We start from the raw sequence: 25,425 nt of genomic DNA, 5'->3' as shown, positions 1-25,425 counted from the left end.
TTTTTTTTTTTTTTTTTTTTTTTTTTGAGACGGAGTCTCGCTCTGTCCCCCAGGCTGGAGTGCAGTGGCCGGATCTCAGCTCACTGCAAGCTCCGCCTCCCGGGTTGACGCCATTCTCCTGCCTCAGGCTCCCGAGTAGCTGGGACTACAGGCGCCCGCCACCTCGCCCGGCTAGATTTTTGTATTTTTTAGTAGAGACGGGGTTTCACCGTGTTAGCCAGGATGGTCTCGATGTCCTGACCTCGTGATCCGCCCGTCTCGGCCTCCCAAAGTGCTGGGATTACAGGCTTGAGCCACCGCACCCGGCCGAAAAATCTACTCTTTCTAAGCAAAGGACTGAAAAAGAGGGTGCCCAGAAACCTTCTTGATAATACTTGACCTACCCAAGCAAAAGACTGCTGATGCTCCCTGCCCTTTGCAGTATTATCAGAGAGCAAGTGGGAAGCGTGGACTTCTGCCCATCAACCAGAGGTGGAAGGGGTCCTAGTGCAGGATGTGCTCCCATAGCAACAGTGTCAGTGGAAGTCTAGTGAGGAGCTCAGACTTCTACCCCCCATCCTATGATGGTAGGTGACAACTGCACCCTCTCAACTAATAACTGAGGAGAGAATATCAAAGAGAAGGAACCTGGAGAAAGAATTCCTTCAGTCTGTGTAGAGCATCCCCGACCAACATGTGAAATTGTTTACAATTAATATGCCAAAAGGTTTGAAAACTGAACCACAGTGTGGAGTACCAGGTATTCACAACAGTCTCTAGGTAGCAATTAAATAAAGTGGATCAAAATAACATTTCAAGGGGTCTGGGAACTAAATCATCATTAGAACCACAGCCTACAAAAGTAGGCCAGGATCTGCATGCTAAACTTAAACAAGATGACTTCCTGCTAAATTAGAATTTTTAAATAGAACCTAGAATGTCATTAGAATACAAAAAATACTCAGAATACAATTGAAAAAAAACTTGACATACTAAGAATCAGGAAAATCACGACTCGAATGAAAACAGACAGGATGCCAATACCTGAGACGACCCAGTTGCTGGAATTATCTGACAAGAATTTTAAACCTACCATCATAAAAATGATCCAACAGGCAGTTAATGCTCTGGAGACAAAACAAAACTGCTACTGTATGAAATACTTCTGAGAGCCTTGAAACATGTAAGTGTACATGGATTTACATGTATACATATGCATACATGCATGTGTATGTATATATCCATGTGTGCATATGTATATATATGAGCATAGCTGGTAGCCATATCTTGGTTTCACCAATAGAAAGGACCAGAGCTCCTCAGAGAAATGGCTGATTTCAGGGCTGGGACATGTAAGAGCAAGAAAAGCCTGCAATATGTTGTTATGTTAGAAATAAGAAAATAGTAATGAAAATAACGGGGGTATGTCATGAGGACAGGAATTAGAATGAAGACGCTCCTGCTGGCCAAATCTGGAAAAATACAAACACAAAACTAATTAAGAGAAGTAATGAGTTAAAAATCTGTGAATCCATATCCATAAGAGACAAATAAAACAATAAGGCAGAGGGAAGGCTTCTTGTTTTCAGAATCAGGCCAAGAATCAATGAGCAAGTGTGAAAGGAATGCTAAAGTTGAAAAATCATCATTTTGCAACTATCACAGAAAAGATTAGTTTAGATAAAAATTACCAAAGGATGCTAAATATAGGGGTGAAATCTTAATAAGGTATAGAATAGCTACATAGCGTTGAAGTGTCTGCAGACTTCTTATTAGTAGCAAGAGAGCAGATGTAAAGTATAAATGGGGGAGAAACTGGCCACGTGATCAAGCCTGATATCACAAATGAGGGGTACACAGATGTCAAATGGCTCTAGATGTAATATTCTGAAGACAAAACATCACTTATATAGTATTCTGGCCAGGAATGCATAATCTGAATTTTCTGCCAGAATGAGAACATTTTACTTGAAACACACACACACACACACACACACACACACACACACACAACAAAGACTGTATTCTTTTAAAAGGCCAGTGTCATAAAGGACAAAGGCTGAGGAATTATTCCAGGTTGAAAGAGATTGAAAAGATATTACCACTAAATGCAATATGTGCTCCAAAACTGGATCATGTACTGCAGGAAAAAAAAATCTACAAAGGTTATTATGGGGTCCACTGACAAAATTGAACAGATGAATAAAAGTATTAAAACAAAGTTAAGTTTACTACAAGTACTAACTACAGTGGCAAAAAAAGAGAATCTTTTTTTCTTAAGAAATAATACAAGGACATATTTAGGAATAAAGAGTAAACACTATATAACTTATTCTCAAACAAAGAAAAAATACGTGTGTAATTTACCCATTCACAGAAAAAGCGAGACAGAGGAACAAAGTAATTCATAAAGCAAATGAGGCCAAATGCTAACAATAGGCGAATCTGTACAAATGGTATAGTCTATGCATTCATTATGAGTCTTTCAACTTCCCTATAAATTTCCAAATAGAAAGTTTTTTAAAAGAATGCAAAATTAAGACTTTTTCAGACAAACAGAAGCTGAGAGAATCTGTCTCAACAGCACATCTGCACTACAAGAAATATTGAATAATCCAGGCACGATGGTTCATGCCTGTAATCCCTGCACTTTGCGGGGGCTAAAGCAGGTGAATCTCTTGAGGCTAGGAGTCCAAGATCAGCCTGGGTAACATAGTGAGACCCTGTCTCTACAAAACAAACAAAAATTAGCTGGGCATGGTGGCATGCGCTTGTAGTCCTAGCTACCTGGCAGGCTGAAACAGGAGGATTCCTGGAGTCCGAGGCTGCAGTGAACTATCATTGCGCCACTGTACTCCAGCCAGGGTGACAGAGCAAGACCCCGTCTTAAAAAAGAAAAAAAGAAAAAGAATGAACAAATAAAGTTTTTCAGGAAATGTCCAAACACTGTGGAAATCAAGAAAAAAAAGAAGTTTTTCAGGCAAAAGAAAATGACACCAGATGAAAACCTAGATCTACACAAAGAAATAAAGAATGCTGAAAATGGTAAATGTGCAGGTAAATACAGATCTTCTTTTCCATTTTTATTTAGTTTAAAGCAAAAATAGTAACAAGATATTATAGAGTGTTTAAAATACGTAGAAGAAAAATTTATGACAACAATAGTACAAAGAATGAAAGTCATAAGGTCCTTCTATTACCCATGAAGTAGTATACTATTAACTGAAGGCAGACTGAGATAAGTTAAAAATGCATATAGTAAACTAGAACAATCACCCCCACAAAAAAAAGAAGTATAGCTCATAAAATGAAGATAACATAAAAAACTAAAAAATACTCAGTTAATCTAAAAGAAAGCAGGAAATGAAGAAAAAACAAAAGAATGATAGAATAGCAAACAAGCAAGATGGCAGATATAAACCCAACCAAATAGAATAAATGAAATTAAAATAGTTTAAACCCTACAATGTAACGGTAGAGCATGTCAAATTAAATTAAAAAGGAAAATCCAAACCATATATGGCTTATAATAAAACAGTTTAAATATAATGATACAATAGATTTAAAGAAAAATGAAATAAAGTAGTTGCTACACTCATATCAGATAATTTTTGAGACAAGTAATATTACCAGAGACAAAGACATATATGCCATAATAATAAACAGGCTAACTAATCAAGAAGATACAAAATAATACTAAGAGATTCAAAATATAACAAAACTGAAAATATTGACAGGGAAAATGAAAAATCTGTAAATATAGTTGGATATTTCAAAAAGCTTGTCAGTAATTGATGGAATCAGTAAACAGAATATCAGCAAGGATGCTGAAGACTTGAATACACTATCAAGCAAATTTACATAACATTTACAGATCGCTGCACAAAAATAAATGAGTACTGACCACAAACAAACCTTGAAAACATTACACTAAGTGACATTAGTTAGTTTATAAAAGGCCACATGTTATATGATTCCACTTAAATGGAATATCCAGAACAGACAAATCTATAGAGACAGAAAGTAAATTAGTGGCTATCTAGGGCTGGAAGGGTTGGTAGAAAATGATGCTAATGGATACTGGGCTCTTTTCAGGGTAACAAATGTTCTAAAATTTAATGTGATGATAGTTGTACAACTCTGTGAATATACTGAAAACCACTGAACTGTATACATACTTTAGGTGGGTATGAATTATATCTCAGTATTATATTAATTATATTTCAATAAACTCATTAAAACTCAATGTTATAAATATATCACAGAATAAATAAAAATAAAATCATCTCAATAGATGCAGAATAAGAAATTGACAATTCAACACACCTTCATAATTCTCAATAAACTAGGAAGGGAAGAAATGTCCTCAACCTCATAAAAGGCATCTATGAAAACCTATCACACTTAATAGTGAAAGACTAAATGTTTTACCTATAAGATTGGGGTATTCCAGAATTAAAAGAACATATATTGATGCAATAATATTATCACTCAAATGATTTTTGGAGGCAATCATTCTTCCTTCTGGGGAGACAGAACCTTGAAAACTCAGATGAAAGTTAGAGATCCTTTCTTTAAAAATTCATTAAAAAAAAAAAAGATTGGAGAAAGGAAAGGATGTTTGCCCACACCACTTTTATTTCACATCGCACTGGAGGTTCTAACCAATGCAACTAACCAAGGATAGAAAGATAAAAGGCATATTGATTGAAAAAAATAAATAAATAAAACTGTTTTTATTGGCATGTAACTTGATTGTGTATATAAAAATCCTATGAAATCTATAAAAAAGCAATTAGAAATATGTGAGTTTCACTAGTTAATAGTATACAAGTAAATATACAAAAATCAGTATGTCAACATGACTCTTTAAAATAGTAATAAACAATGAGAAATAAAAATTTTAAAACCACTCACAATAGCACCAAAAGACATGAAATATTTAAGGATACATTTAACAAAATACATGGAACACATGTACATAAAAAACTAGACAGCACTATTGAGAGAAATTAAAGGAGGCCTAAAGAAAAAAAAGAAGTATAGCTCATAAAAAAAAATACCATGATTGTGCATTAAAAGTCTTAACATTGTCAAGGTATCAATTCTAAGCTGATCTATGTAATCTCGCTCAAAATCCCAAAAGGTACACACTAATAAACTGACTGCCCTGCAGATGCTGTCCTGACCTGCCAGCAGCACAGATGCAGATGCTCTGCTATGCCTGTAACATCAGGGCAAAGTGAAAGTGGCTATTTCTACACTCAGTGTTCAGAAAACAGTGAACAACAAGAATGGGTAACAGCCTGACGTTTCTTAGGGGAAAAACAACAACAACAACAAAACTCAGTCTAACATTTATGTGGAATTGCAAAGGACCTAGAACAATTTTGAGAACACAGTTGAAGGACTTATACTACCTGATAATTTTAAGACTTACTATAAAGTTACAGAAATCAAGGGTATGTCATGAGTGAGAGGACAGATACATAGATCAGTGGAACAGAATAGATTCCAGATAGATTCACATGCTACATACACGGCTGATAGGTTTTTGACAATGGTGGCAAAGTAATTCAATGGGGAAAGGATAATCTTTTTAACAAACGGTGCTGAAAAACTAGATATACATATTTTTTAAATAAACCTTGACATTTACCTTCCACCATACAGAAAAACTAAATGAAAATGGATCATAGATTTAAATATAAAAGCTAAAATTATAAAACTCCTAGAAAATAACACAGGAGAAAATCTTTGTGATCTTAGGATGAACATATATTTTGTTGACATGCAACGCAACTGTATACATAAAAAAATCATGAAATTATACACAAGAAGCATAAATCATAAAAAAAAGTAAATTAAATTTCATCAAAATTAAAACTCTCTGCTCTTCAAAGACATCATTAAGAAAATGACAAGGTAAGCCACATACTAAGATAAAATATTCACAACACATATATTTAACAAATTCAGTATCCAGAATATATAAATAACTTACAAATCAATAAAAAGAGTTAAGGGGCAGAATATTTCAACCAAGCCTTTATCAAATAAAATATATAAATAACAAATAAAAATATCAAAACACAGGGGACATCACTAGTCACAGGAACATGCAAATTAAAACCATCATGAGATACCACTACTACACATCGGTTAGAATGGCTAAAATTAAGAAGAATGAAAATACTAAGTGTTAGCAAGGGTGTGGCAAAAGTGGGACTCTCACAGTGCAAAATGGTTCAGTCATTTGAAAAACTGTATGGCAGGTTCTTATAGTTACATTTACTGTATGACCAGCAATTCCACTCCACCCAAGAGAAATGAAAACATATGGTTACATAAAGATCTGTGAACCCATGTTCATAACAGCTTTACTGATAATAAAAAAACTGGACACAGTCCAGTTGTCCATTAATAAGCAAAGGGATATACAAATTGTGGCATGGCTATAAAGCAGAACACTGCTTGGCAATAAAAAATAAATGCACTGGCCAGGCACGGTGGCTCATGCCTGTAATCCCAGCACTTTGGGAGGCAGAGGCGGGTGGATCACAAGGTCAGGAGTTTGAGACTAGCTTGGCCAACATGGTGAAACCCCGTCTCTAATAAAAATACAAAAATTAGCCGGGCATGGTGGTGGGTGCCTGTAGTCCCAGCTACTCAGGAGGCTGAGGCAGGAGAATCGCTTGAACCTGGAAGGCTGAGGTTACAGTGAGCTGAGATCATGCCATTGCACTCCAGCCTGGCCGACACAGAGACTCTGTCTCAAATAAATAATAAATAAATAAATAAATAAAATAAAAAATAAATGCACTACTGGTAAAAGCAACATGGAAAAATCTCAAAAGTACACTAAGTAACAGATGCCATATGTAAAAGGCTACATACTATACAACTTGTGTAATTTTATTTATGTGACAGTATAGAAAAGGTAAAATTACAGGGACAAAAAAAGAGATCAGTGTTTCCTAAGGTCTTAGAGTAAAAGAGACGGAATATACAGCAAAGGGGCATTGAAACTTTCACTAATGAAGGAAATGTTCTACATTTCAATTAGAGCAATGGCTAAATGACATATACATTTGTCAAAATTCACCTAACTATACACTTTTAAAGAATGTATCATATTGTAAGTAAATTATACCTCAATAAAAAGGGAACACACAAAAAGTGGCATGCCATTGAATATAAGGAAACTATACAAAAATCAGTTGTATTTTTCTATACAAGCAACTAATAAAAACTGACATTTTTAGAACAAAACATCATGTACAGCTGCATCAAAAATATCAAAGAATAACTCTTTAAAAAGATGTGTGAGATCTTCACACTGAAAACTGCAAAACATTGATAAAAATCAAAGATGAAAAAAGGGATAAACCATATTCATGAATTGGAAGACTCAAATACTGTACAGATATCAACTATCCCAAAATTGATCTATAAATTCAATATAATCCCAATTTTAAAACTTATATGGAAATACAAAATGCCTAGAAAAAACAAGGCAACCTCAATAAACGAAAATGGAAGAACTATATTACCAGACAGCAAGACCTATCATAAATTACTTATAAAGTACTTAAGACACACATTATTTATCCTGCACAAGGGTAAATAATAGCCCAATGGAATGAAACAATGTCCAGGCCTACACATGTACAATTAGCTGATTCTCAGTCAAGACTTCTGGCAATTCAGTGGGAGAAGGGATGGCATTTCAATAAGTGGTGATGCACCAATTGGTTATTCATATGGGGAAAAAAAAGACAATATTGTCCTCTACCTCACAACACATGCTAAAATCAATTCCAGATAAACTGTACATCAAAATTTAGGAGCAAGAACAATAAAATTTTAAAAGAAAATAAGAGAAGATCCACATGATCTTGAAGTAGGCTAAGGCAAAGCACTGATCCAAAGGAAAAATGTAATGAATTGGACTATTTTAAGAACGTCTACTCTTCAAATGATGCCATTAAGAGAGTGAAAAGGTGAAATTAGAAATATATATACATACAGCAAAAGATTTTTATCCAGGAAATTTCAGCTACTCCTACAAATAAGAATAAAAATAGACCCACAGCACAGAAGAATTAGACATAGATTTAAACAGGTATTTCACCAAAGAGGACATCCAGATGGCCAAAAAGCATATAAAAATGTGCTGAACATTATGTCATTAAGGAAATGCAAATTAAAATAAAAAGGTACTACCATGGACCCACTAGAATGGCTAAAATGGAGAGTTAACAACGGTGATGTTGTAAAGGGTGCAGAATATCTGACACCCTCATACCTTCCTGATGAAAGTGTACATGACTACTGAATTTGAGGCTGTATCCATGAAAGCTGAACATCTGCAAATATATAACACCAATTCCATTCCTGTATATATATATATCCAACAGCAACATGCACATATATGCACCAAAAGATATATAAAAGACTATTCATAGCAGCATTATTGTTAATAAAGAAAAAGTGGGAAAAAAGTGAAATGTTTATTAAACACTCAATGGATAAGATGATATGTTTATACAATGGAATACCAGATAGCAACAAAAATGAAAAAAATCACGACCATGTAAAAAAACATGAATTAATCTTATAATGTTGCACAAATGAGGGCAGGCACAAAAGAATACATAAGCTATTGTCCCATTTATTTAAAGATCAAACATAGGCAAAATGAACATACGGGGTTAGAAGTCAAGATAGTGGTCAAATGTGAGAATGAAGTAGTGAATGGGAGGAGGCAGACAGGGCTTTTCGGATGCTGGTAGTGATCTCAGTAGTGGCTACAATGACATTTCACTTTATGAAATTTACTTTGTGATAATTCACCAAACAATACACTTAAAATTTGTGTGTTTTAATGTTTGCATGTTATTCTCCAAGTTTTTAAAAATTAGACAATTCTCTATGTTAACAGAAAGAACTCCAATATGTGTGTGTGGTTTAATGAAAAGAAACAACCATTAAATAGTGCACTACACAGAATACTACCATTTTGTAAAAACGGTAATGAAAAGGATATATGTTTGTGTACTATAATTATAATGGCAACATTTACTGAAAGCTAAACTACTTGCTAAGGTACTGTGCTAGGCACTTTTCATGCCTTTTATCATTCATTCCACTCCACATTATGAAGTAGGTAGTATTATAACCCTTATTTTATAATGAGAAAACTGAGGTACAGAGATATCAAGTAACATGCCCACGGTCACCAAGCCATAAAGCTGAAAAATGGGCACTGTAACCCAGGCTCTCCAGATCCACTGTTCCCCACCACATTCTCCCTAGATAGGCACATGAGAAACTGGCAATGGGGTGCCTCTGAGAAGGGATCTGGGGATTGGAAGGCAGGCTGAGAGGAAGGCTGGCTTATCATAGTATACTCTAGGTACCTTTTGAAGGAATACATTTGCATGTCTTATCTATTATCAAAAAAGTATTTATTTACAATATTTTTCTATGGTCTATAATTTCTGAGCTACACAAAATTGCTTTATCCACAAGGTAAGCATAACTCACTGTTTTAATACTTTACCTGATTTAGGATGCAAAGCATCGCATTGGGCATTGTACATGTGTACAAATTCTTGGTGCCTTTTAATGAGCTGTTGTTTATTTCCTTGAATAGATAATCCATGCTCTTTTAGCTTTTTCTTTAAATCACGATCAGAGAGCAAATTATATACAGTTTTGGGCAGCGGTTTCCTTTTGTGAACAGAACTGAAAAGGGGGGAAGATCCCTGATGATTATTGTGAATTATCAAATGCTTTTCATGTAAAATGGCAAACACATTCTGATTCAACACCTGGGTGTCTGGAAAAATAGTAGAACCATTAGATTAAAAAGGAGAGAAAAATCAAGTTGGCGGGTAAAGCTGAGTGTCTGACATGATGCATCTGAGGTGCTGGTGAGACATTCAGACACAGGGGCCTAGATGGCACCAGAAGTGAGAGACTTGGGTCTCAAAAAGACGTCAGACCTAAAGAGGCACATTTAGAAGACATATATGTAAGGCTTGTGGAATATGCTATGAGGACTTCATTTAGAATCACACTTACACAGACCTACTCAATTTTCCACCTCTTTAAAGCATGCTAGAAATTCTAGTGGACTAAAATTCAAGCTACCTAAAAGTACCAATGACTTGAGACAATTCCATAAACAGGAATTTCTTTGTGAGTTTTAATTCATTTCATCTGATTATAGCAGGTTCTCTACCTGGCTCAGCTTTATGGCAATTAGATGCTCAACAAAAATGTACTCAAGGAGGTCATTACACTTGCTATCATTTCAAAATAAGAATAGCAAAGATTCAGGTGAAAATTAACAGAAACTTGAAATAATAGGTTTATCCAAAAAACAAGTTTTTACAAAGGATTAGCATATAACTAGCTCACACAATGCTGTCCCAAACATTAGTGTACCTAAGAAGCACCTAAAGAGTTTATTTAAAATGCGGATTCTCCATCCCCTTCTCCACACCATCCACCAATTGTGGTTCAGTCTGAAGTGGAGATCTAAAATCTCTATTTTCAACAAGGTTCTCCAGAGTAAATCTGATATAAACAATCCGATAATCAAATAGAGAAATATTACAGTCAGGTATAGACTGAAAACAATCAAAAATTTCTCTATTAACCAACAGGGCCATTCCCCAAATAAATTATGTCTTTTATGCTGTATTAATGAAGTCTAAAAGCCAGAAATAACTAATTAAATGTGAAAAGACCTGCAAACTCTCGATAGATTATATTTTTCTGAAAATTGTTCTTCTCCCAATGACAGTCCATCAGACTCTACAAGACTGATAAAATTACAGCAAAATGAAATCTCAGTAGGTAGCAACAGCTGAATCACTGTGTGTTTACAGAAGCACACAGGGAGAGATGATTCATTAAGTCTGTATCTAAAATATTTGTTTTATCAAGGATAGATGATTAAACTATGACTGTGAAATTCTAATGAGGAACTGTACTGTTCATTGGCATTTACAATAAAAAGCACCACTAGAGATCAATTCCTATCAGGAATTTTAAAACATGAAACCCGATAAATGTTTCCCCAAACACAAAAATGACATTGATTTTTCTTCCATGATTTAGTGGAACTGAGTAACACACTTCAGGAGCCTCAGAATCTGAGGACAGCAAAGGAAGGGTGCATCTGCGAATCAGTTCTGACATGGTTTTATATAGAAGAGTTAAGGGCTGCCACTCACATTCAGCAGATGGCTGTCAGAATATTGTGGAGGAGATAGGAAAACTCACAGGGCCTCTTCTCTATGACCCGACTCTGGGGCCAGGATACAACTAAAGAACGACATGGCCCAGTGTTGTCTTCAGTATCTCCACAAACACCAGTTTTGTAAGATGGAAATGATGAGGACAGAAAGGCTTGGCAGTCAAATAAATTTAGGAATTACTGAATTAAACAAAACCTAACAGTTACGCTTAATGTAGGACTTCTCAAAGCCTTTAACACACTAAGAGGGGGATCCGGGAGGTAGTGCTTGTAAGTTCACTACAGAGCACTGGCAGGACTATACCATTCTTTGAAGCAGGAATTTAAAACACTATTAGAACTCAATTACACATGGACGAGTATGTCTTTAAATGAACTGACAGCATCAAAAATGATGTATCAGAAATGTATTCGAACTGATGGATGGATCTAGAAAAAGGGGAGTCCAGGCAAGATAATCAGTGCAGATTCCTTATTCTTCCAAAAGAATATACTCAGCTTCTATATTCCCAACTCATGCATTTCTAAAGAGAAAAGCAAGTCATCAAACTCTCGTGGCTTATGGGAAATAATCCTTAGGACTATTCATTTACTCCAAATCGCCACTAACTAAGCAACCTAAAAATCTAAATTTTATTCTCATCAACAAACTTACCCACTAGGTGGGAGTATTGTGCATGCAAAACTGCCCCAGGTTTGGACTCAAATATGTCTACTATTTATTTATTTATTTATTTATTTATTTATTTATTTATTTATTTTTGAGACAGAGTCTTGCTCTGTCGCCCAGGCTGGAGTGCAGTGGCCGGATCTCAGCTCACTGCAAGCTCCGCCTCCCGGGTTCACGCTATTCTCCTGCCGCAGCCTCCGGAGTAGCTGGGACTACAGGCGCCCGCCACCTCGCCGGGCTAGTTTTTTTGTATTTTTTAGTAGAGACGGGGTTTCACCGTGTTAGCCAAGCAACACTGTGTCTTATACGTTAGCTTTTGTAAGTTATAACAGTATGAATCTGATCCTCGAAATCTGCATTCACTCCAAATTTACTCATAAAAATTAAGTGATTTATTTTCTTTAATCACAAAAAATAATACTATGGTTCTATCTTATTAACGTGGTTTTTGGAAAATACTCTTCAAAGTCCTTCAAAACAGACTGAACACAGAAGCAAATCATTCTTTCATCCCCACTTCCCAGATACCATTAATTTCTTCAGCTTCCCTCCTCTTCTTTTCCAAATCTCTCTGAATTATCACCTATTATCTTCCCCTTGCCTCCTGTTTCAGAAGGGTCCTTTCTGCATGTCAAGGATAACCTCATTACTGGGCTCCTGCGCTCCTCACTTTCTTCCATTTATCCTCTGCTCTCTCCCTGGAAATAGTGGAAGGAAAGAGACTGAAGGCTTAAACTCCTATTTTTAAAAATAACATCCCTTGATCTTCATGCCACTCACTCCTCCAAACTACCATCTCATCTTTCTCCCTTCATCACCAGACTCATCTAAATTGTGTCTTCTGTTTATGATCCACTGATTCCTTAATGCCTTGCAATTTGAGTAATATTTCATTCCTGAACAACTTATATGTCTAACAATAGTGGACTAGTATAAGAAATTACAGTTATTTTCATGTACAAAGGAGGTAGAATAGCACAGTTGTTTAGATGCAAATACCGAGCTGACAATTTATTAGTAACAATACCTGGATGGTGTGGGTGTGGGGTGGGGTATGACATTACATTTCATATATGCATTTTTGTACCTTTTTATATCACATATATTTATATAATTTCCTAGTCAAAACTTTTTGAAAAATTCGATTTTAAATTTTAAAACTTCTGAGCATCCTAAAGATCAGAGAAAGATTTTCTATATTCTATATTCAAAGTCTAATCTTGCTTTCTTTGGCCAAGAGGCTTTTTGGTAGTTTTAAAATTCTAAGAGTAAAAAACAAGTTTAAAAAGAATTGAATTTGAAGTCATTAATTTCTTATTAAGTCAAAATTTAGTAGCAGTTCAAATATTCAACATAGCTAATCATATTTGGCAAAGTGGGAGTTGAAGAAAGAACAGAGAGGGATTGGAAGAAGTGGCCAACAGGAGTGAAGGAGAAAGCAAGTAAGAGCAGGAAATACGGTTACCAGGATAAAATGAATACTGTAATTTTTTCCCCCAAGTTTATAAAGCACAAGAGGCACCCAGCTAAAGTAGCTCAATGGTTTTGCTCAAAGTCCTCACCTTCTGAGGCTTTCCTTCTTCTCTTCGCGTGATAAACAGCCGTCTAAATGCTTATTAATATGACTTTCTGGAATATTAACCCCACAAACAGGACAATCCACTGTATTTTTTAAAAAGAAAAAGAGAGACTATTAATTGTAGAAGGGGCAAAAGTATGTAAACTGGCATCTTTTCAGCAAGTAAAGTAAAAAAGAATCCCAACTTAACATGCACTTAGAAAATCAGGAAAGAAAAAGAATGGCCCGTCGGGACAACAGGAGTGGGACAGACTGGTTACTGGGTAATGGCTAAATTGTGGGAAGTCACACAATTGAAGTCCTGGTCCCAGAGAAAGAGACTGCAAATAAGCTTGAAAGTTTGTTTATTAGAATATGCTTCGGTTAAATCTTTTCTAACAAGGTATGACCAAACTATAGAACTAATCTTAAATTTTCCCAAGCCTTAGGAGCTATCCATGTTTAGCATAGAAGCAATAGTAACAACTTAAGACACACCTGGCCCAGGGGCTGGGTGAAGGAAAGGTAGTTTAATAATTTATTGAGTTGGGCCAACTACTGTTCAATTTTGTCAATGGTTACAAATTTGTTAATTTAGCTCTCATTTATAATTCTACACATAATGTTAAAATTAAGGAACACAATCATTCTCAAACTATTTCATAAAGTTGTAGGGATCTGTGGGGGTAATTCGGGGCCTACAGACCTCCATGGATAATAGGCAGAAGGAGGTCAGGTGAAACAGAACAATCTGTTTTATCTATTTTAATATGTTATGGTTTATTATAAAATTTCATTTGGGAAAAAAGGCTCTGCTAGGGGAAAAACAGTTAACCATCAAACTAAAAAATACTACAATAAGAACTGTCAATTGGTAAAAAGACTAAGGATAGACATAGTAGAAAATATAAGTGAAATTTATATATCTTTAAAAGATGTAAACACGTTAAGTACTAATAAACTAATTTCAATCTAAGTTTAGTAAACACTCACATCTCTGCACTGTGTGTGGTATGGGTATACCAAAGATGTCTAAGAGTTTCTGCCTAAAAGGTGCTCTAAACTTCACTGGAAAGAAGACACAGAAACAAAAGGTTAAACAAGCTGACATATTCATCAAACAGTTAAGCAAATGGGACACAAAACACTCCAGAAAACAAGTGCTATAGCACTTCTGTGACGTGAGACAGTGTTTTCTAACATAACAAATGAATAGTGAGGATCTGGATAGTCTGGAAAGGTATAGAACAGGGGCTGGCAAACATTCTTAGTGAAGGGCCAGGTAGTGAAGAGCCAGGTAGAATTTAGACTTTACGGATCATATGGCCTCTGTCACAACCATGCAACTCTGCCACTGTAGCATGAAAGCAGCCACAGACATATGCAAACAAATGGGTATATGAACTTTTATTTACAAAAACAGGTGGCAAGCCAGATTAGCTCTGCCAGTTGTAGTTTGCCAATTCCTCAATGTACTGGAGGAACAGTGGGGAGATCAGCTTGGCTAGAGCAGAACTTCTGAGAGGGAGAGGTGAGCAATAAGGCGGGATGACTAGGGTAGGGCTCAAATTGTCAAAGGCTTTACATGGCAGGCAGAACAGTGAGGAGGCATTCAAGTGGTGGTAAAATAAGACAAAAAGAGCTCTTCAAGATTAAATGGCAACTGATATGTTGAATGGGGGGAAAAGGATTAAAAGCTGAAAACAGAAAGCTACGCCATACTGAAAGCCTGAACTAATTAAAACTGTTTCCTTTTTGTAGCAGTCAGCCTGAATTCCTATTTCTGAGAGAGAAAGAAAACAAACATTATCTACAACAATATCTGAGGTTTGTGATATGGTAAAATCTTGTTTGTCCTTTACCATTCCTTCCCCCTCAAAGATGCTGCCTATTTATTCTTATGTCATGTGGATGAAAAGATTTCCATACTTCCACATATGAAAATAACTTCCTACCTTTAGTAACGTGTTTCAAAGTGGATGTCGAGGGTGTCTCAGGACGCTTAGCCTCTGAGGGATCTGGAGCCATCTCTTCTACAGAACGTGTCTCTTTGGTCTTTGCAGCAGGGCTTGCCTCTTTTTGAGGGGTGAATTTGCTTTTATTTTCTTTTATCAACAACTCTGATGTAGAACCACTCATTTCTCTGATCAAGAAATTATCCATTAACCTGCTCCCCTGCTTTAAAGACTCTCTGGAGGCTACAGGAGTATATACTTTGACAGCAAGATTCTTTGAAGAGGAAGAAGCAGGAGATTTGGGTGGTGACTCTAAAGCAAACTGCAATAGATGATTCCTTGAAGAACAAAAAACACAACAGATGATTAAGATATCCAATTTTATATAACAAATTAACTGACATAAGCTGTTTTCCCAATTAACCTTGTTGTCTGAAATACAGGACCTATACTATAATGACAACCAAACCAAAGTTTCTTCTAGTATAACTCAAAGCAATAAATCTAACTTAAAAAGCAGTTAATGTGTCAATAAAACAAAATGAAACGAGATCAGCTTTCAGCCACAGAGAATAGCTTATATGAGACCTAATCTCCAACCATAAGTAACTTTAAAATCTGAACAAAATATAGGGATATAGTCTGGATGTTGTCTCCACCAAATCTCACATTGAAATGTGATTCCCAGTGTTGGCGGTGGGACCTAGTGGAAGGTGACTGGATCATGAGGGCGAATTTCTCATGAATGGTTTAGCACCATTCCCTTACTGCTGTCCTTGTAATAGTGAGTGAGTTCTCTCATGAGATCTGTTTTAAAAGTGTGTGGCACCTCCCCTCCTCTCTCTCTTGCTCCTACTCTCACCATGTAATATGCTGCCCCTGTCTTTTGTTTTCCACTGTGATTGTAAGCAGCCCAATACCTCACTAGAAGCCAAGCTGATGGCTTGTACAGCTGCAGAACCATGAGCCAATTAAACCTCTTTTCTTTGTAAATTACCCAGCCTCAAGTTTACTTTAGCATTCTTTACATTACTTAGCAACCTAAGAACGGCCTAACACACATAAAAAACAACTCTTTGTAGGCACTGGACTGAAATCAACACAAGGCTGCAATGCCTGAAAAAGAAAACATGAAGTAATCCAACATTTCTTCCAAGACTTTACCCTGGAAACATTTTCTAGGAATTGGGTATTAATGTGAAGTCTAAACAGGAAACATTGATCTTACTTGGTAGAGAAAATAAGAGATCAGAGTTCTGGGCAAAGCTGGCCAGGACTGAGGGGTCAGAGTGCTTTGACATGTGGCAGCTACTGAAAGGGAATGCCAGAAGTCTGCTTAGAAATTCACATCCATTCCTGCTCATCTCCAGGGCTGCACATGATTAGACAAAAACACAGGAGACCCACTACGAAGCTGATACTGGTAAATTAAAATTCCAAAGGTCAGTGCTGGAAAGTTAGTTGTTCCTCAGCCAAAGCTGAGAAATCTTGGTGAAGATCATGGACATTCAAGTGAGATCCCACAAAGGCCACACCTTAGAAAAATGGACCACACTGAAGAAATACAAACAAAGCTCAAACAGACCTAACCTAAGAAAACATTATACCAAGCCTTGAAAGAACAAAGATGAAGAGCTAGTGATTTAACTGCCTGTTAGAACAAAATGTGTCATCTTTCAAAAGAAGACAATTCACAGCTTCTACAACATTTCAACCACAATGTTCAGCACACATTTTAAAATTACTGAACATGCAAAGAAGCAAGAAAAAGTAGCCACTAATCAAGAGATAAAATATTCAATAGAAGCAGACCCAAAGGTAATCCAAAGAATAGCATTTCTAGGTAAGGACTTCAAACTATGATAAACGCATTAAATAGAAAGAAAAAGAAAAAGGATAAAAAGATAGTGTACTATGACAAATAAAATCCATTAAGAAAAGAATAAAATGAACCTTCTACAATTGCAAAATACCTTATCTAAACTGGATGAGCATAACAACACACAATACAAACTTGAAGGTAGGTCAATAGAAAATATCCAAACTAAGCACAGAGAGAAAAATTAATGAAAAAGACAGACACAAAAAAGTATGAGATATTGGGCATAAATAGAAGCCCAGAAGGAATAAAAAGAAAGAACGGAAAATCAGCAATACTAGAAAAAACAATGGCTGAGAATTTTCAAATCTGATGGAAAAAAAAATCAACCCATAGATTCCACCACTACAGAATTTACATGAAACTCAACAACAGAAAGATAACTAGAAAATCTCCAAATGTTAAGAAATAAAGCACCACACTTCTAAATAACCCCACATGTCAAATCACAATGAAAACTAGAAAATATTCTAAACTGAATGATAGCATGAAAGGTTGCCAAAACTGTCCCTGGAGGGAAAATTATTGAAAATAGAAAAAGTAAAAGCCACTACTTTAAGCTTCCAACTTAAAAGGTTAGGAAATGAACAGCAAACTAAACCCAAAGAAGGGAGGAACTAATAACAGATACTAGTGAAATAGAAGAGATATCAGGAGAAAACAAGCAAAGCCAAATGTTGGTTCTTTGAAAAAAATAACAAAATTATTAATCCCTACTAAGACCGAACATGAAATAAATGAGAAAATACAAATTACCAAAACAAAGACTTAAAAGAAGACCTCATTACAAATCCTATAAAAAAGATAATTAGAGGATATTACGAACACTTTAAAACAATAAATTTTAAATTTTAGATAAAATGGACAAATTCTTTGAAAGGCACTATTCATCAAAACTGACAAAGAAACAGAAAACCTGAAGAGCCCTTATTATCTATTAAATAAGCTGAAGCTATAATTTAAAACTTTTCCACAAAGAAAACTCCAAGCCCAGATGGCTTCACTGGTAAATTCTACCACAGATTTAAGGAAGCTTTGTTTATATTTCTTCAGTGTGGACACGGTGGCACATGCCCATAGTCCTAGCTAATTGGGAGGCAGAGGCAGGAGAATACCTTGAGCCCAAGAGTTTGAGGTTACAGTGAACCATGATCATACCACTGCACTGCAGTCTGGGCAACAGAGCAAGAAGAAGGGAGGAAAGGGAGGAAGGGAAGGAAGGGGAGGGAAGAATAGAGGGGGAACGAGGAATAGAGTGGGGAAGGAAAAAGGAGGTGGGAGGGAGAAAGGAAAGGAGGGAGGGAGAAAGGAAAGGAGGGAGGAAGGGAGGAAGGGAGGGAGGGAGGAAGGAAGGAAGGAAGGAAGGAAGGAAGGAAGGAAGGAAGGAAGGAAGGTCTTGTCCATCTGTGAACTATACAATAACCTTACCTCTTCAGAATGGGGCTAAGACTCAAGAGTCAAAATAGGCCTTTGGGTAGACATGAGTAGCCATTAAACCTATGCAATCAATTCCATAGACTTCTGTAACTAAAGTCCCCGCAATGCTAGTTCTGATCAGAAACATGTAAACAGCAGTCTAGAACCATTTGGCTAAACAAGCAGAGGCCCACCCAAACACAAATTCTTTTTATAGCACCTTAGGGTATCAACACTATTGAAAATACAGGCAATATATAATAATAATAATAATAATAATAATAATAGGAATATTTTTAGGTTCCTTTGTTCTAGGTATTATGCTGGATATCTTTTACTATAGCTCTTCATTTCTAATCCTCAAGGCATCGACAGTATTATTCTCATCTTTTTAGATGAGGAAACAGGAGTCGAAGAGGTTAAACATCTTGATCACAATCACATTAGAACTAATAGGGCCTAGACCAATGCCCAGTTCTGCCTGAATTCAACATCAGTATGCTTTAAACTGTACAATAAAAAAGGTGAAATTATATTCTACTTCCTCTTTGTGAGTTGCTGAGGGAATTTTACTTCAATTGTCATCTAAAATGTTTAAATTCTTAAACTTGGAGTATTTGCAGAAAAACTTATCCCTTAATGGTGGTTAAACAAAAGCAGTAAATGATGCTCTCTACTCTCAACTTGTAAAAATAATAATAGAGATGAACACTGACTACAAGAACAGAGAACATTCACTTAAGAATGATGCTACACTTACACAAAAATATTCTAATAAATGTTCAACAACAGGTTAAGAACATTATTTTAAATAAAACTAAGTCAAGGAAAAAATCATGTGTTCTTTGAAAATAAAAGTAAAAGATCAGATGAAAATATAAGAGCTATATGCAGCCTTGTATCTGAAAACCTCTAAAATTATTTCCAATATCCTTTTTATATTATTAAATTTAGAATATTAAATATTTAAAAATCATAATGGCACATAAAATGACAATGACAAATGAGAATGCCAAGAAATGAAATTGACAGACAATATAAATATCTTATATTTTGGTCATAGGATTAAGCTTCCTCCCTTATAAATCTTAAACCACAGTTCAAACAAGTAATGAAATTGACTAGCTTGAATTTCATCCCTCCTAAGTTTGCAAATGAAGAACCTCAACACTTTACCCATGACAAATGTTCACCACAAGGATGATGCTAGGAACAGCAGCAATTCCAAGAAGGCAAAGAGAGAGAGGAACAAACGATATAAACCATCCCAACTCTACAAATAATGCTTCCCACCCTACCACACCCACTATAATGAACAATTAAATCACGTATTCCTTTCGGGAAGGAGAGGGGACAGAGGAGAGCTCAACCATTCCATGACCTCCCTTTAAGTTATACCAAAAGGTCTGTGAATCCAAAGACCTTCAACAAGGTCTTTCAACAAACAGATGCTGTTATATGCAAGGCTTCCTTTATCCTAGCAGGGAAGTTGTTATGCTTTCAGTACTAGCTGAGGAAAAAAATAAGCCTTGAGAAAAACAGGCAATCAAATCCCTTTTAAAGGCATGGTCCCTTCCTCTCACAGATTTCAAAAACTTACTGGTGAAAAATGCTAAGAAAAAAAGTAGCTTTAATTGGGAAAATCAGAGAATTTTAAAGTTTCTTAATCTAGGAAAGTATGCCATCTTTTTTAAACTACACCATTCTTTTTTTCCTTAAGGAAATAACCAGCCAATCTCTAGACGTACATGAAGTTAGCTCAGAGTACAGTCGGCCCTTCACATCTGCCAGCTCCGCATCTGTGGATTCAACTAATCACAGAGCAAAAATGTTCAATAATAAAAGTAACAATACAATAATAAAAAATATATGAATTTTAAAAAAACAGTATGACAACGATTTATATAGCATTGTATTAGGGCTATAAGTAATCTAGAGGTGATTTGAAGTATAAGAGAGCATGTCTATATGCAAATACTATGCCATTTTATGTCAGGGACTTCAGCATCCACAGATTTTGGTATTCTCGAGGGTCCTGGAACCAATCCCCTTGACTGAGAGACAACTGTACTAAATTTGATCATTTTTAGAATGCAAACCAATAAAGAAATGTGCAATTCTATTGAAAGAAATCTGTTTATATGTTTTAAAGCAACATAAGGTACCTCCAAGAATGTTCCAACAAGCCTAGAAGTCCCATCCAGTCACAAGCCGTATAATGATGCTTTGTTCAACAAGAGACCAAATACATGGTGATGGTTTCATTAGATGATAATGGAGCTGAAAAAATCCCATTGCTAAGTGACATCTTGATAATCCTAACTCTGTGTGGGCCTAGGCTAATGTGTGTGTTTCCATTTTTTTTTTTTTTTTTTTTGAGACAGAGTCTTGCTCTGTCACCAGGCTGGAGTGCAGTGGCATGATCTCGGCTGACTGCAACCTCCGACTCCCTGGTTCAAGCGATTCTCCTGCCTCAGCCTCCCAAGTAGCTGGAATTACAGGCATATGCCACCACACCCGGCTAATTTTTGTATTTATGGTAGAGACAGGGTTTCACCATGTTGGCCAGGATGGTCTCAAACTCCTGACCTCGTGATCTGCCCACCTCAGCCTCCCAAAGTGCTGGTATTACAGGCATGAGCCACTGAGCCCGGCCTCCATCTTCATTTTTAAGAAAAAGTTTTAAAAGGAAGAAATAATAACAATTTTTAAAACTAGAAAAAAGTTCACAGAATAAGGATATAAAGAAAGATGCTTATACAGCTGTATGATGTGTTTGTGTTTTAAGCTACGTGTTATTACAAAAGAGTCAAAAAGTTAAAAAAAGTATACGTTTATAAAATGTAAAAGTTACAGTAAGGTTAATTATTAAAGAAACTTTTTTATAAATTTAGTGTAGTCTAAGTGTACAATGTTTATAAAGTCTACAGTAGTGTACAGTAATGGCCTAAGCCTTCACATTCACTTGTTACTCATTCACTGACTCATCCAGAGTAACTTCCAATCCTGAAAGCTCCATTCATAGTAAATGCCCTATAAAGGTGTATGGCATTTTTTATCTTTTATACCATAGTTTCACTGTACTTTTTCTATGTTTAGATATACTAATAGGTACCACTGAGTTGCAACTGCCTACCGTATTAGCTATAGTAACATGCTGTACGGGTTTTGTTACCTAGGAGCAATAGGCCCTGCCATATAGACTAGGAGTGTAGTAGGCTACACCATGTTGGTTTGTGTAAGTACACTCTATGATGTTCACACAACAACCAAATTGCCTAATGACACATTTCTCAGAACATATCCCTGTTAAGCAACACATGATTACACTTAACTACAGGGGCACCTGACCACTATCTAAACACAGTGTGTCCTTCATAAAAATTCTTGCTTGACTTGCATGATTAAAACTAAAAGTAATCCAAGATATTGAAACATGGCTTTTCATATCCCTTTCCGTGACCAAACTCACTTTCACACATTCATACATTTGACAGTTAGGAAATAAAAGTTGCAAATCTGAGCTTTATAAAGTACAAGCAATTACATATTTCAAATGCCCTACCATTTAATACATGCTGAATAAATCAGATTAAGAATAGATTAATATACAGCAGACAGAATCAATTAGATATGTGTATATACATGAGTTAGTACATACATATACATAATATACATATATTACTTAGCTCTGCCCATTGAGAGGGCCTAGAAGCAATGACACCCCAGTAGCAACAAGCATACCCAGCACCAGATCCTGGTCTCTAAATGCTATTCTCCAATAGGAGGAGCTCCTTGGAGAAATGGCTGATTCTAGGGCTTGGGCAGGAAAAGGAGTATCTTTAGAGCACCCAAAAGTAAGGAAGCCCTCAAATCTGCATTTTAACTCTTAATTATTCTACACTACAGGAGAATTTCTGTTAAGTAAAGGAAGAAAATCTTACTCTAGTAAATTTTCCATGTGTGAATAATGACTATTGTTACTTCCTTTCTTTGACTATAAAATATGCAACCCTGCATTCCCTAATCCAAAGGTGCACAAAGTTAAGAGAGAACACATATAAAAGGCAAAAGTAGTTAGAGGTTAGTCACAAAATTAAATCATACCGTGCAAAATTCAAGCTTTTTACCAGTTCATCTAATATGCGGTTATTTTTCAGATCCGGCTCTGTGACAGTCTAGAAAAAACAACAGATGGAAAAAGGTCAAAAACAATAATCAACTTGTCATAATCTTGTTTTTGAAAATGTCTGACCCATCCTCCTGAGGTTCTCCATTCCACTAAGTCTTCTAAGGCGGCCTTCAAATAAAGTTCATTTATCTCAAGCTAATATGAAATTTTAAAACAGTGAATCAGTATCTGCTGACTGGAAGTCTGATAAAAGCTCTCCAAAGCTTCTCTTATAATCATATATATTCTGTACTGACTACAATCAAACCTAATATAAGCAAGAATCTTTCTTCAAAATGCCGGCACTCAGCTTTCTCAAAAATTTCTCTGGAAAAACAGAAGTGTTCTTTTAAGTACTGACATTGGGAGAGGCATTAAGTGTTCAAGGAGAATTTTAAAATAAGAATGGTTTTCAGGAATGCAAAAGAAAAGTGATAAACCCAGTACTTATTTGGTATGAATGGTACACAGTTTATTTCAGTGATGAGACCATCTTAACAAAAGCAGTGTAACATATTGTAAAGATCTTAGACTTGAGAGCCAAATCACAAAATTTCTTACATAGAGAAATACTTTTGCAAGGTTCAGTGACACCCTGACACCACGTACCTACCGGAGAGGCAAAACTAACCAAACTCCTCACCTAGTCCTAGCGTCGGCTCTGTCAGACCTCACCTGTCTCTTCTTTCTTTATTCCCACTTATGTTTAATTACCCTTTTAGTCTGCTTTTCCACCTGTTCCCACTACCTGAAAAGTTTCAGAAACAATAACAACAAACTTCCTAGTGTTTTGCCTGAAGCTCTGGTAGGGGAAAGACCTAAGGGAACAGGTAGGCTGGATTAAGTCCAACGGCCATGCATATTTTTCTGCACAAATACTTAGACCAGTTCTTTGCAAATGAATAATCCTACCATCAGAGTTTCCACCAAAGTGAGAAATTATTAAAAATTAGAAGCCATAAAAACATGGGTCATAAGAATTAAAGAGTGCTACATCCTGAACTTAAAATTAGTTTTTACTTCCTAAAATACATTTAGGTTTTCAGAAATCTTAACAAAAAACTGAACAAAGCCCAGCTCTTCTTACATGTACTTTAGAGGTCCTTTCCAAAAGTGTCTTTCATATAGCTTAATTCAGTAACTACACATCACCCTACATATATACAGGCTTTTATACATACACAAAGCAAAAATATTTGCAGCAGTCAGTAAGTTTTCAAAAAAGGAAACAAAAACTCACCACACAACAAGTTGGACACTGAGTTTTATAGGACAGAAATTTTCTTATACAGAGAGAGCAGTCTGCAAAACACAAAGTGCAACATAATGTTACCGAGGTTATACTAACACAGGAATGTGACTTCTAATAAAATCTTAAGCCCTAGACTATTTCCATCATCTAAGGTGTATCATCATAAGCTTAAATTTCTAGTACCTCTACTCTACGCACACTTACACATGTGATTAAATAGCATTTTAAGGAAAGGAAAACATAAATATTGTAAGTCCTTAGGATACCACAACTACACAAGCAACATACATCACTCTGTGTCCTCCATCCGCAAAACACAGGAAACATACGTGCAAGACTTGAGCTGGGTACTGTATAAACTTGCCAGATATCTCTACTGCTTATCATTTGAAAATATAAATTTTGAAATAATATATATAAACATATTAAGAAAAAATATATACCCAGGTTATCAAATTAGGGACTTCTATATCTTAATTCTGTAAATAATATCCTCTGTCCCACATTTAACAAGTACTTTTGTGGCAGGCACTAAGAACAATATATATAAAGGAAGGTTCTTGACCTCAAGGAGCTAATAAAATAGTGAAGCAATTACAGCATAATTCAGCATAATATAGCCTAACAATTTAAGCAGAAAATGGGCATAAACTAAATTCACAACACTCAAGGCAGTGTAAAATATTCTCCCGGTCAAAGAAAAAGCAGATGTGACTAACAGAATGGTACCTTACTAATTACCTAAGCTAATTTACTAGTAGCCCAAATTCAGCTGGATTCTGTTTAGTTGAGGAGGAGACAGTATAATTTCAGTATACTGTATAAATTCAGGATTCTGTTTAGTTGAAGAAGAGACAATATAATTTCAATGGTATGGATATCCAGGAAATAAGCAAGTCTTGCCAACCTAAGTAAGAGCACCCCAGGAGGAAAAACAAAGAAACACATTATGAAAAGGATAAAACAGACAAAAGGTTGAGTTCTTTTAGGAAGCAAAGATGAATACAGGGGACCGAGTCGGCATGTAAGGGGCTTGGAAGTCACCACTCTGTTCTAACAACAAGTAAAAAGCTGAACAAAATGAAAAACCAACAACTTTTCTTAGATCCAGCAGAAAAGCAGGGTCACAGGGCAAACTGCTTCCCCCCGAACTGGGGAGAGACAGAGGTAATACAGAGAATCACAACTTACTGGAACAGAAACCCACAAACAGAAACCTCCATGGGAACCAGAGAAGAAACCTGTGCTGGAATCAGTGCTGGAGTGGGAGAAC

At 35.9% G+C, this 25,425-nt stretch overlaps 1 protein-coding gene and 1 non-coding gene across 2 annotated transcripts in view; one reads left to right on the top strand and one right to left on the bottom strand.

Annotated features, from left to right (window-relative positions):
- The window catches only part of RAD18 (RAD18 E3 ubiquitin protein ligase), an 82,363-nt gene that overhangs the window by 42,897 nt on the left and 14,041 nt on the right, over positions 1–25,425 (bottom strand). Inside the window, exons 3-7 of the mRNA XM_023218566.2 lie at positions 24,141–24,202; positions 22,837–22,907; positions 15,435–15,772; positions 13,484–13,583; positions 9,545–9,729 (exon numbers count right to left, since the gene is read on the bottom strand). Of these exons, the coding sequence (XP_023074334.1) occupies positions 9,545–9,729; positions 13,484–13,583; positions 15,435–15,772; positions 22,837–22,907; positions 24,141–24,202 (756 nt within the window). The remainder of the gene's footprint in view (positions 1–9,544; positions 9,730–13,483; positions 13,584–15,434; positions 15,773–22,836; positions 22,908–24,140; positions 24,203–25,425) is intronic.
- LOC111546988 lies at positions 5,158–5,294 on the top strand. The gene has a single exon (XR_002732993.1). It is a non-coding gene; the product is annotated as a small nucleolar RNA SNORA43 (small nucleolar RNA).

This window comes from Piliocolobus tephrosceles, chromosome 2 (genome assembly GCF_002776525.5).
Source record: "Piliocolobus tephrosceles isolate RC106 chromosome 2, ASM277652v3, whole genome shotgun sequence".
Classification (NCBI taxonomy): domain Eukaryota; kingdom Metazoa; phylum Chordata; class Mammalia; order Primates; family Cercopithecidae; genus Piliocolobus; species Piliocolobus tephrosceles.
The sequence above is the reverse complement of the archived record's forward strand: the minus strand, read 5'-3'. Positions and strand labels throughout refer to the sequence as shown.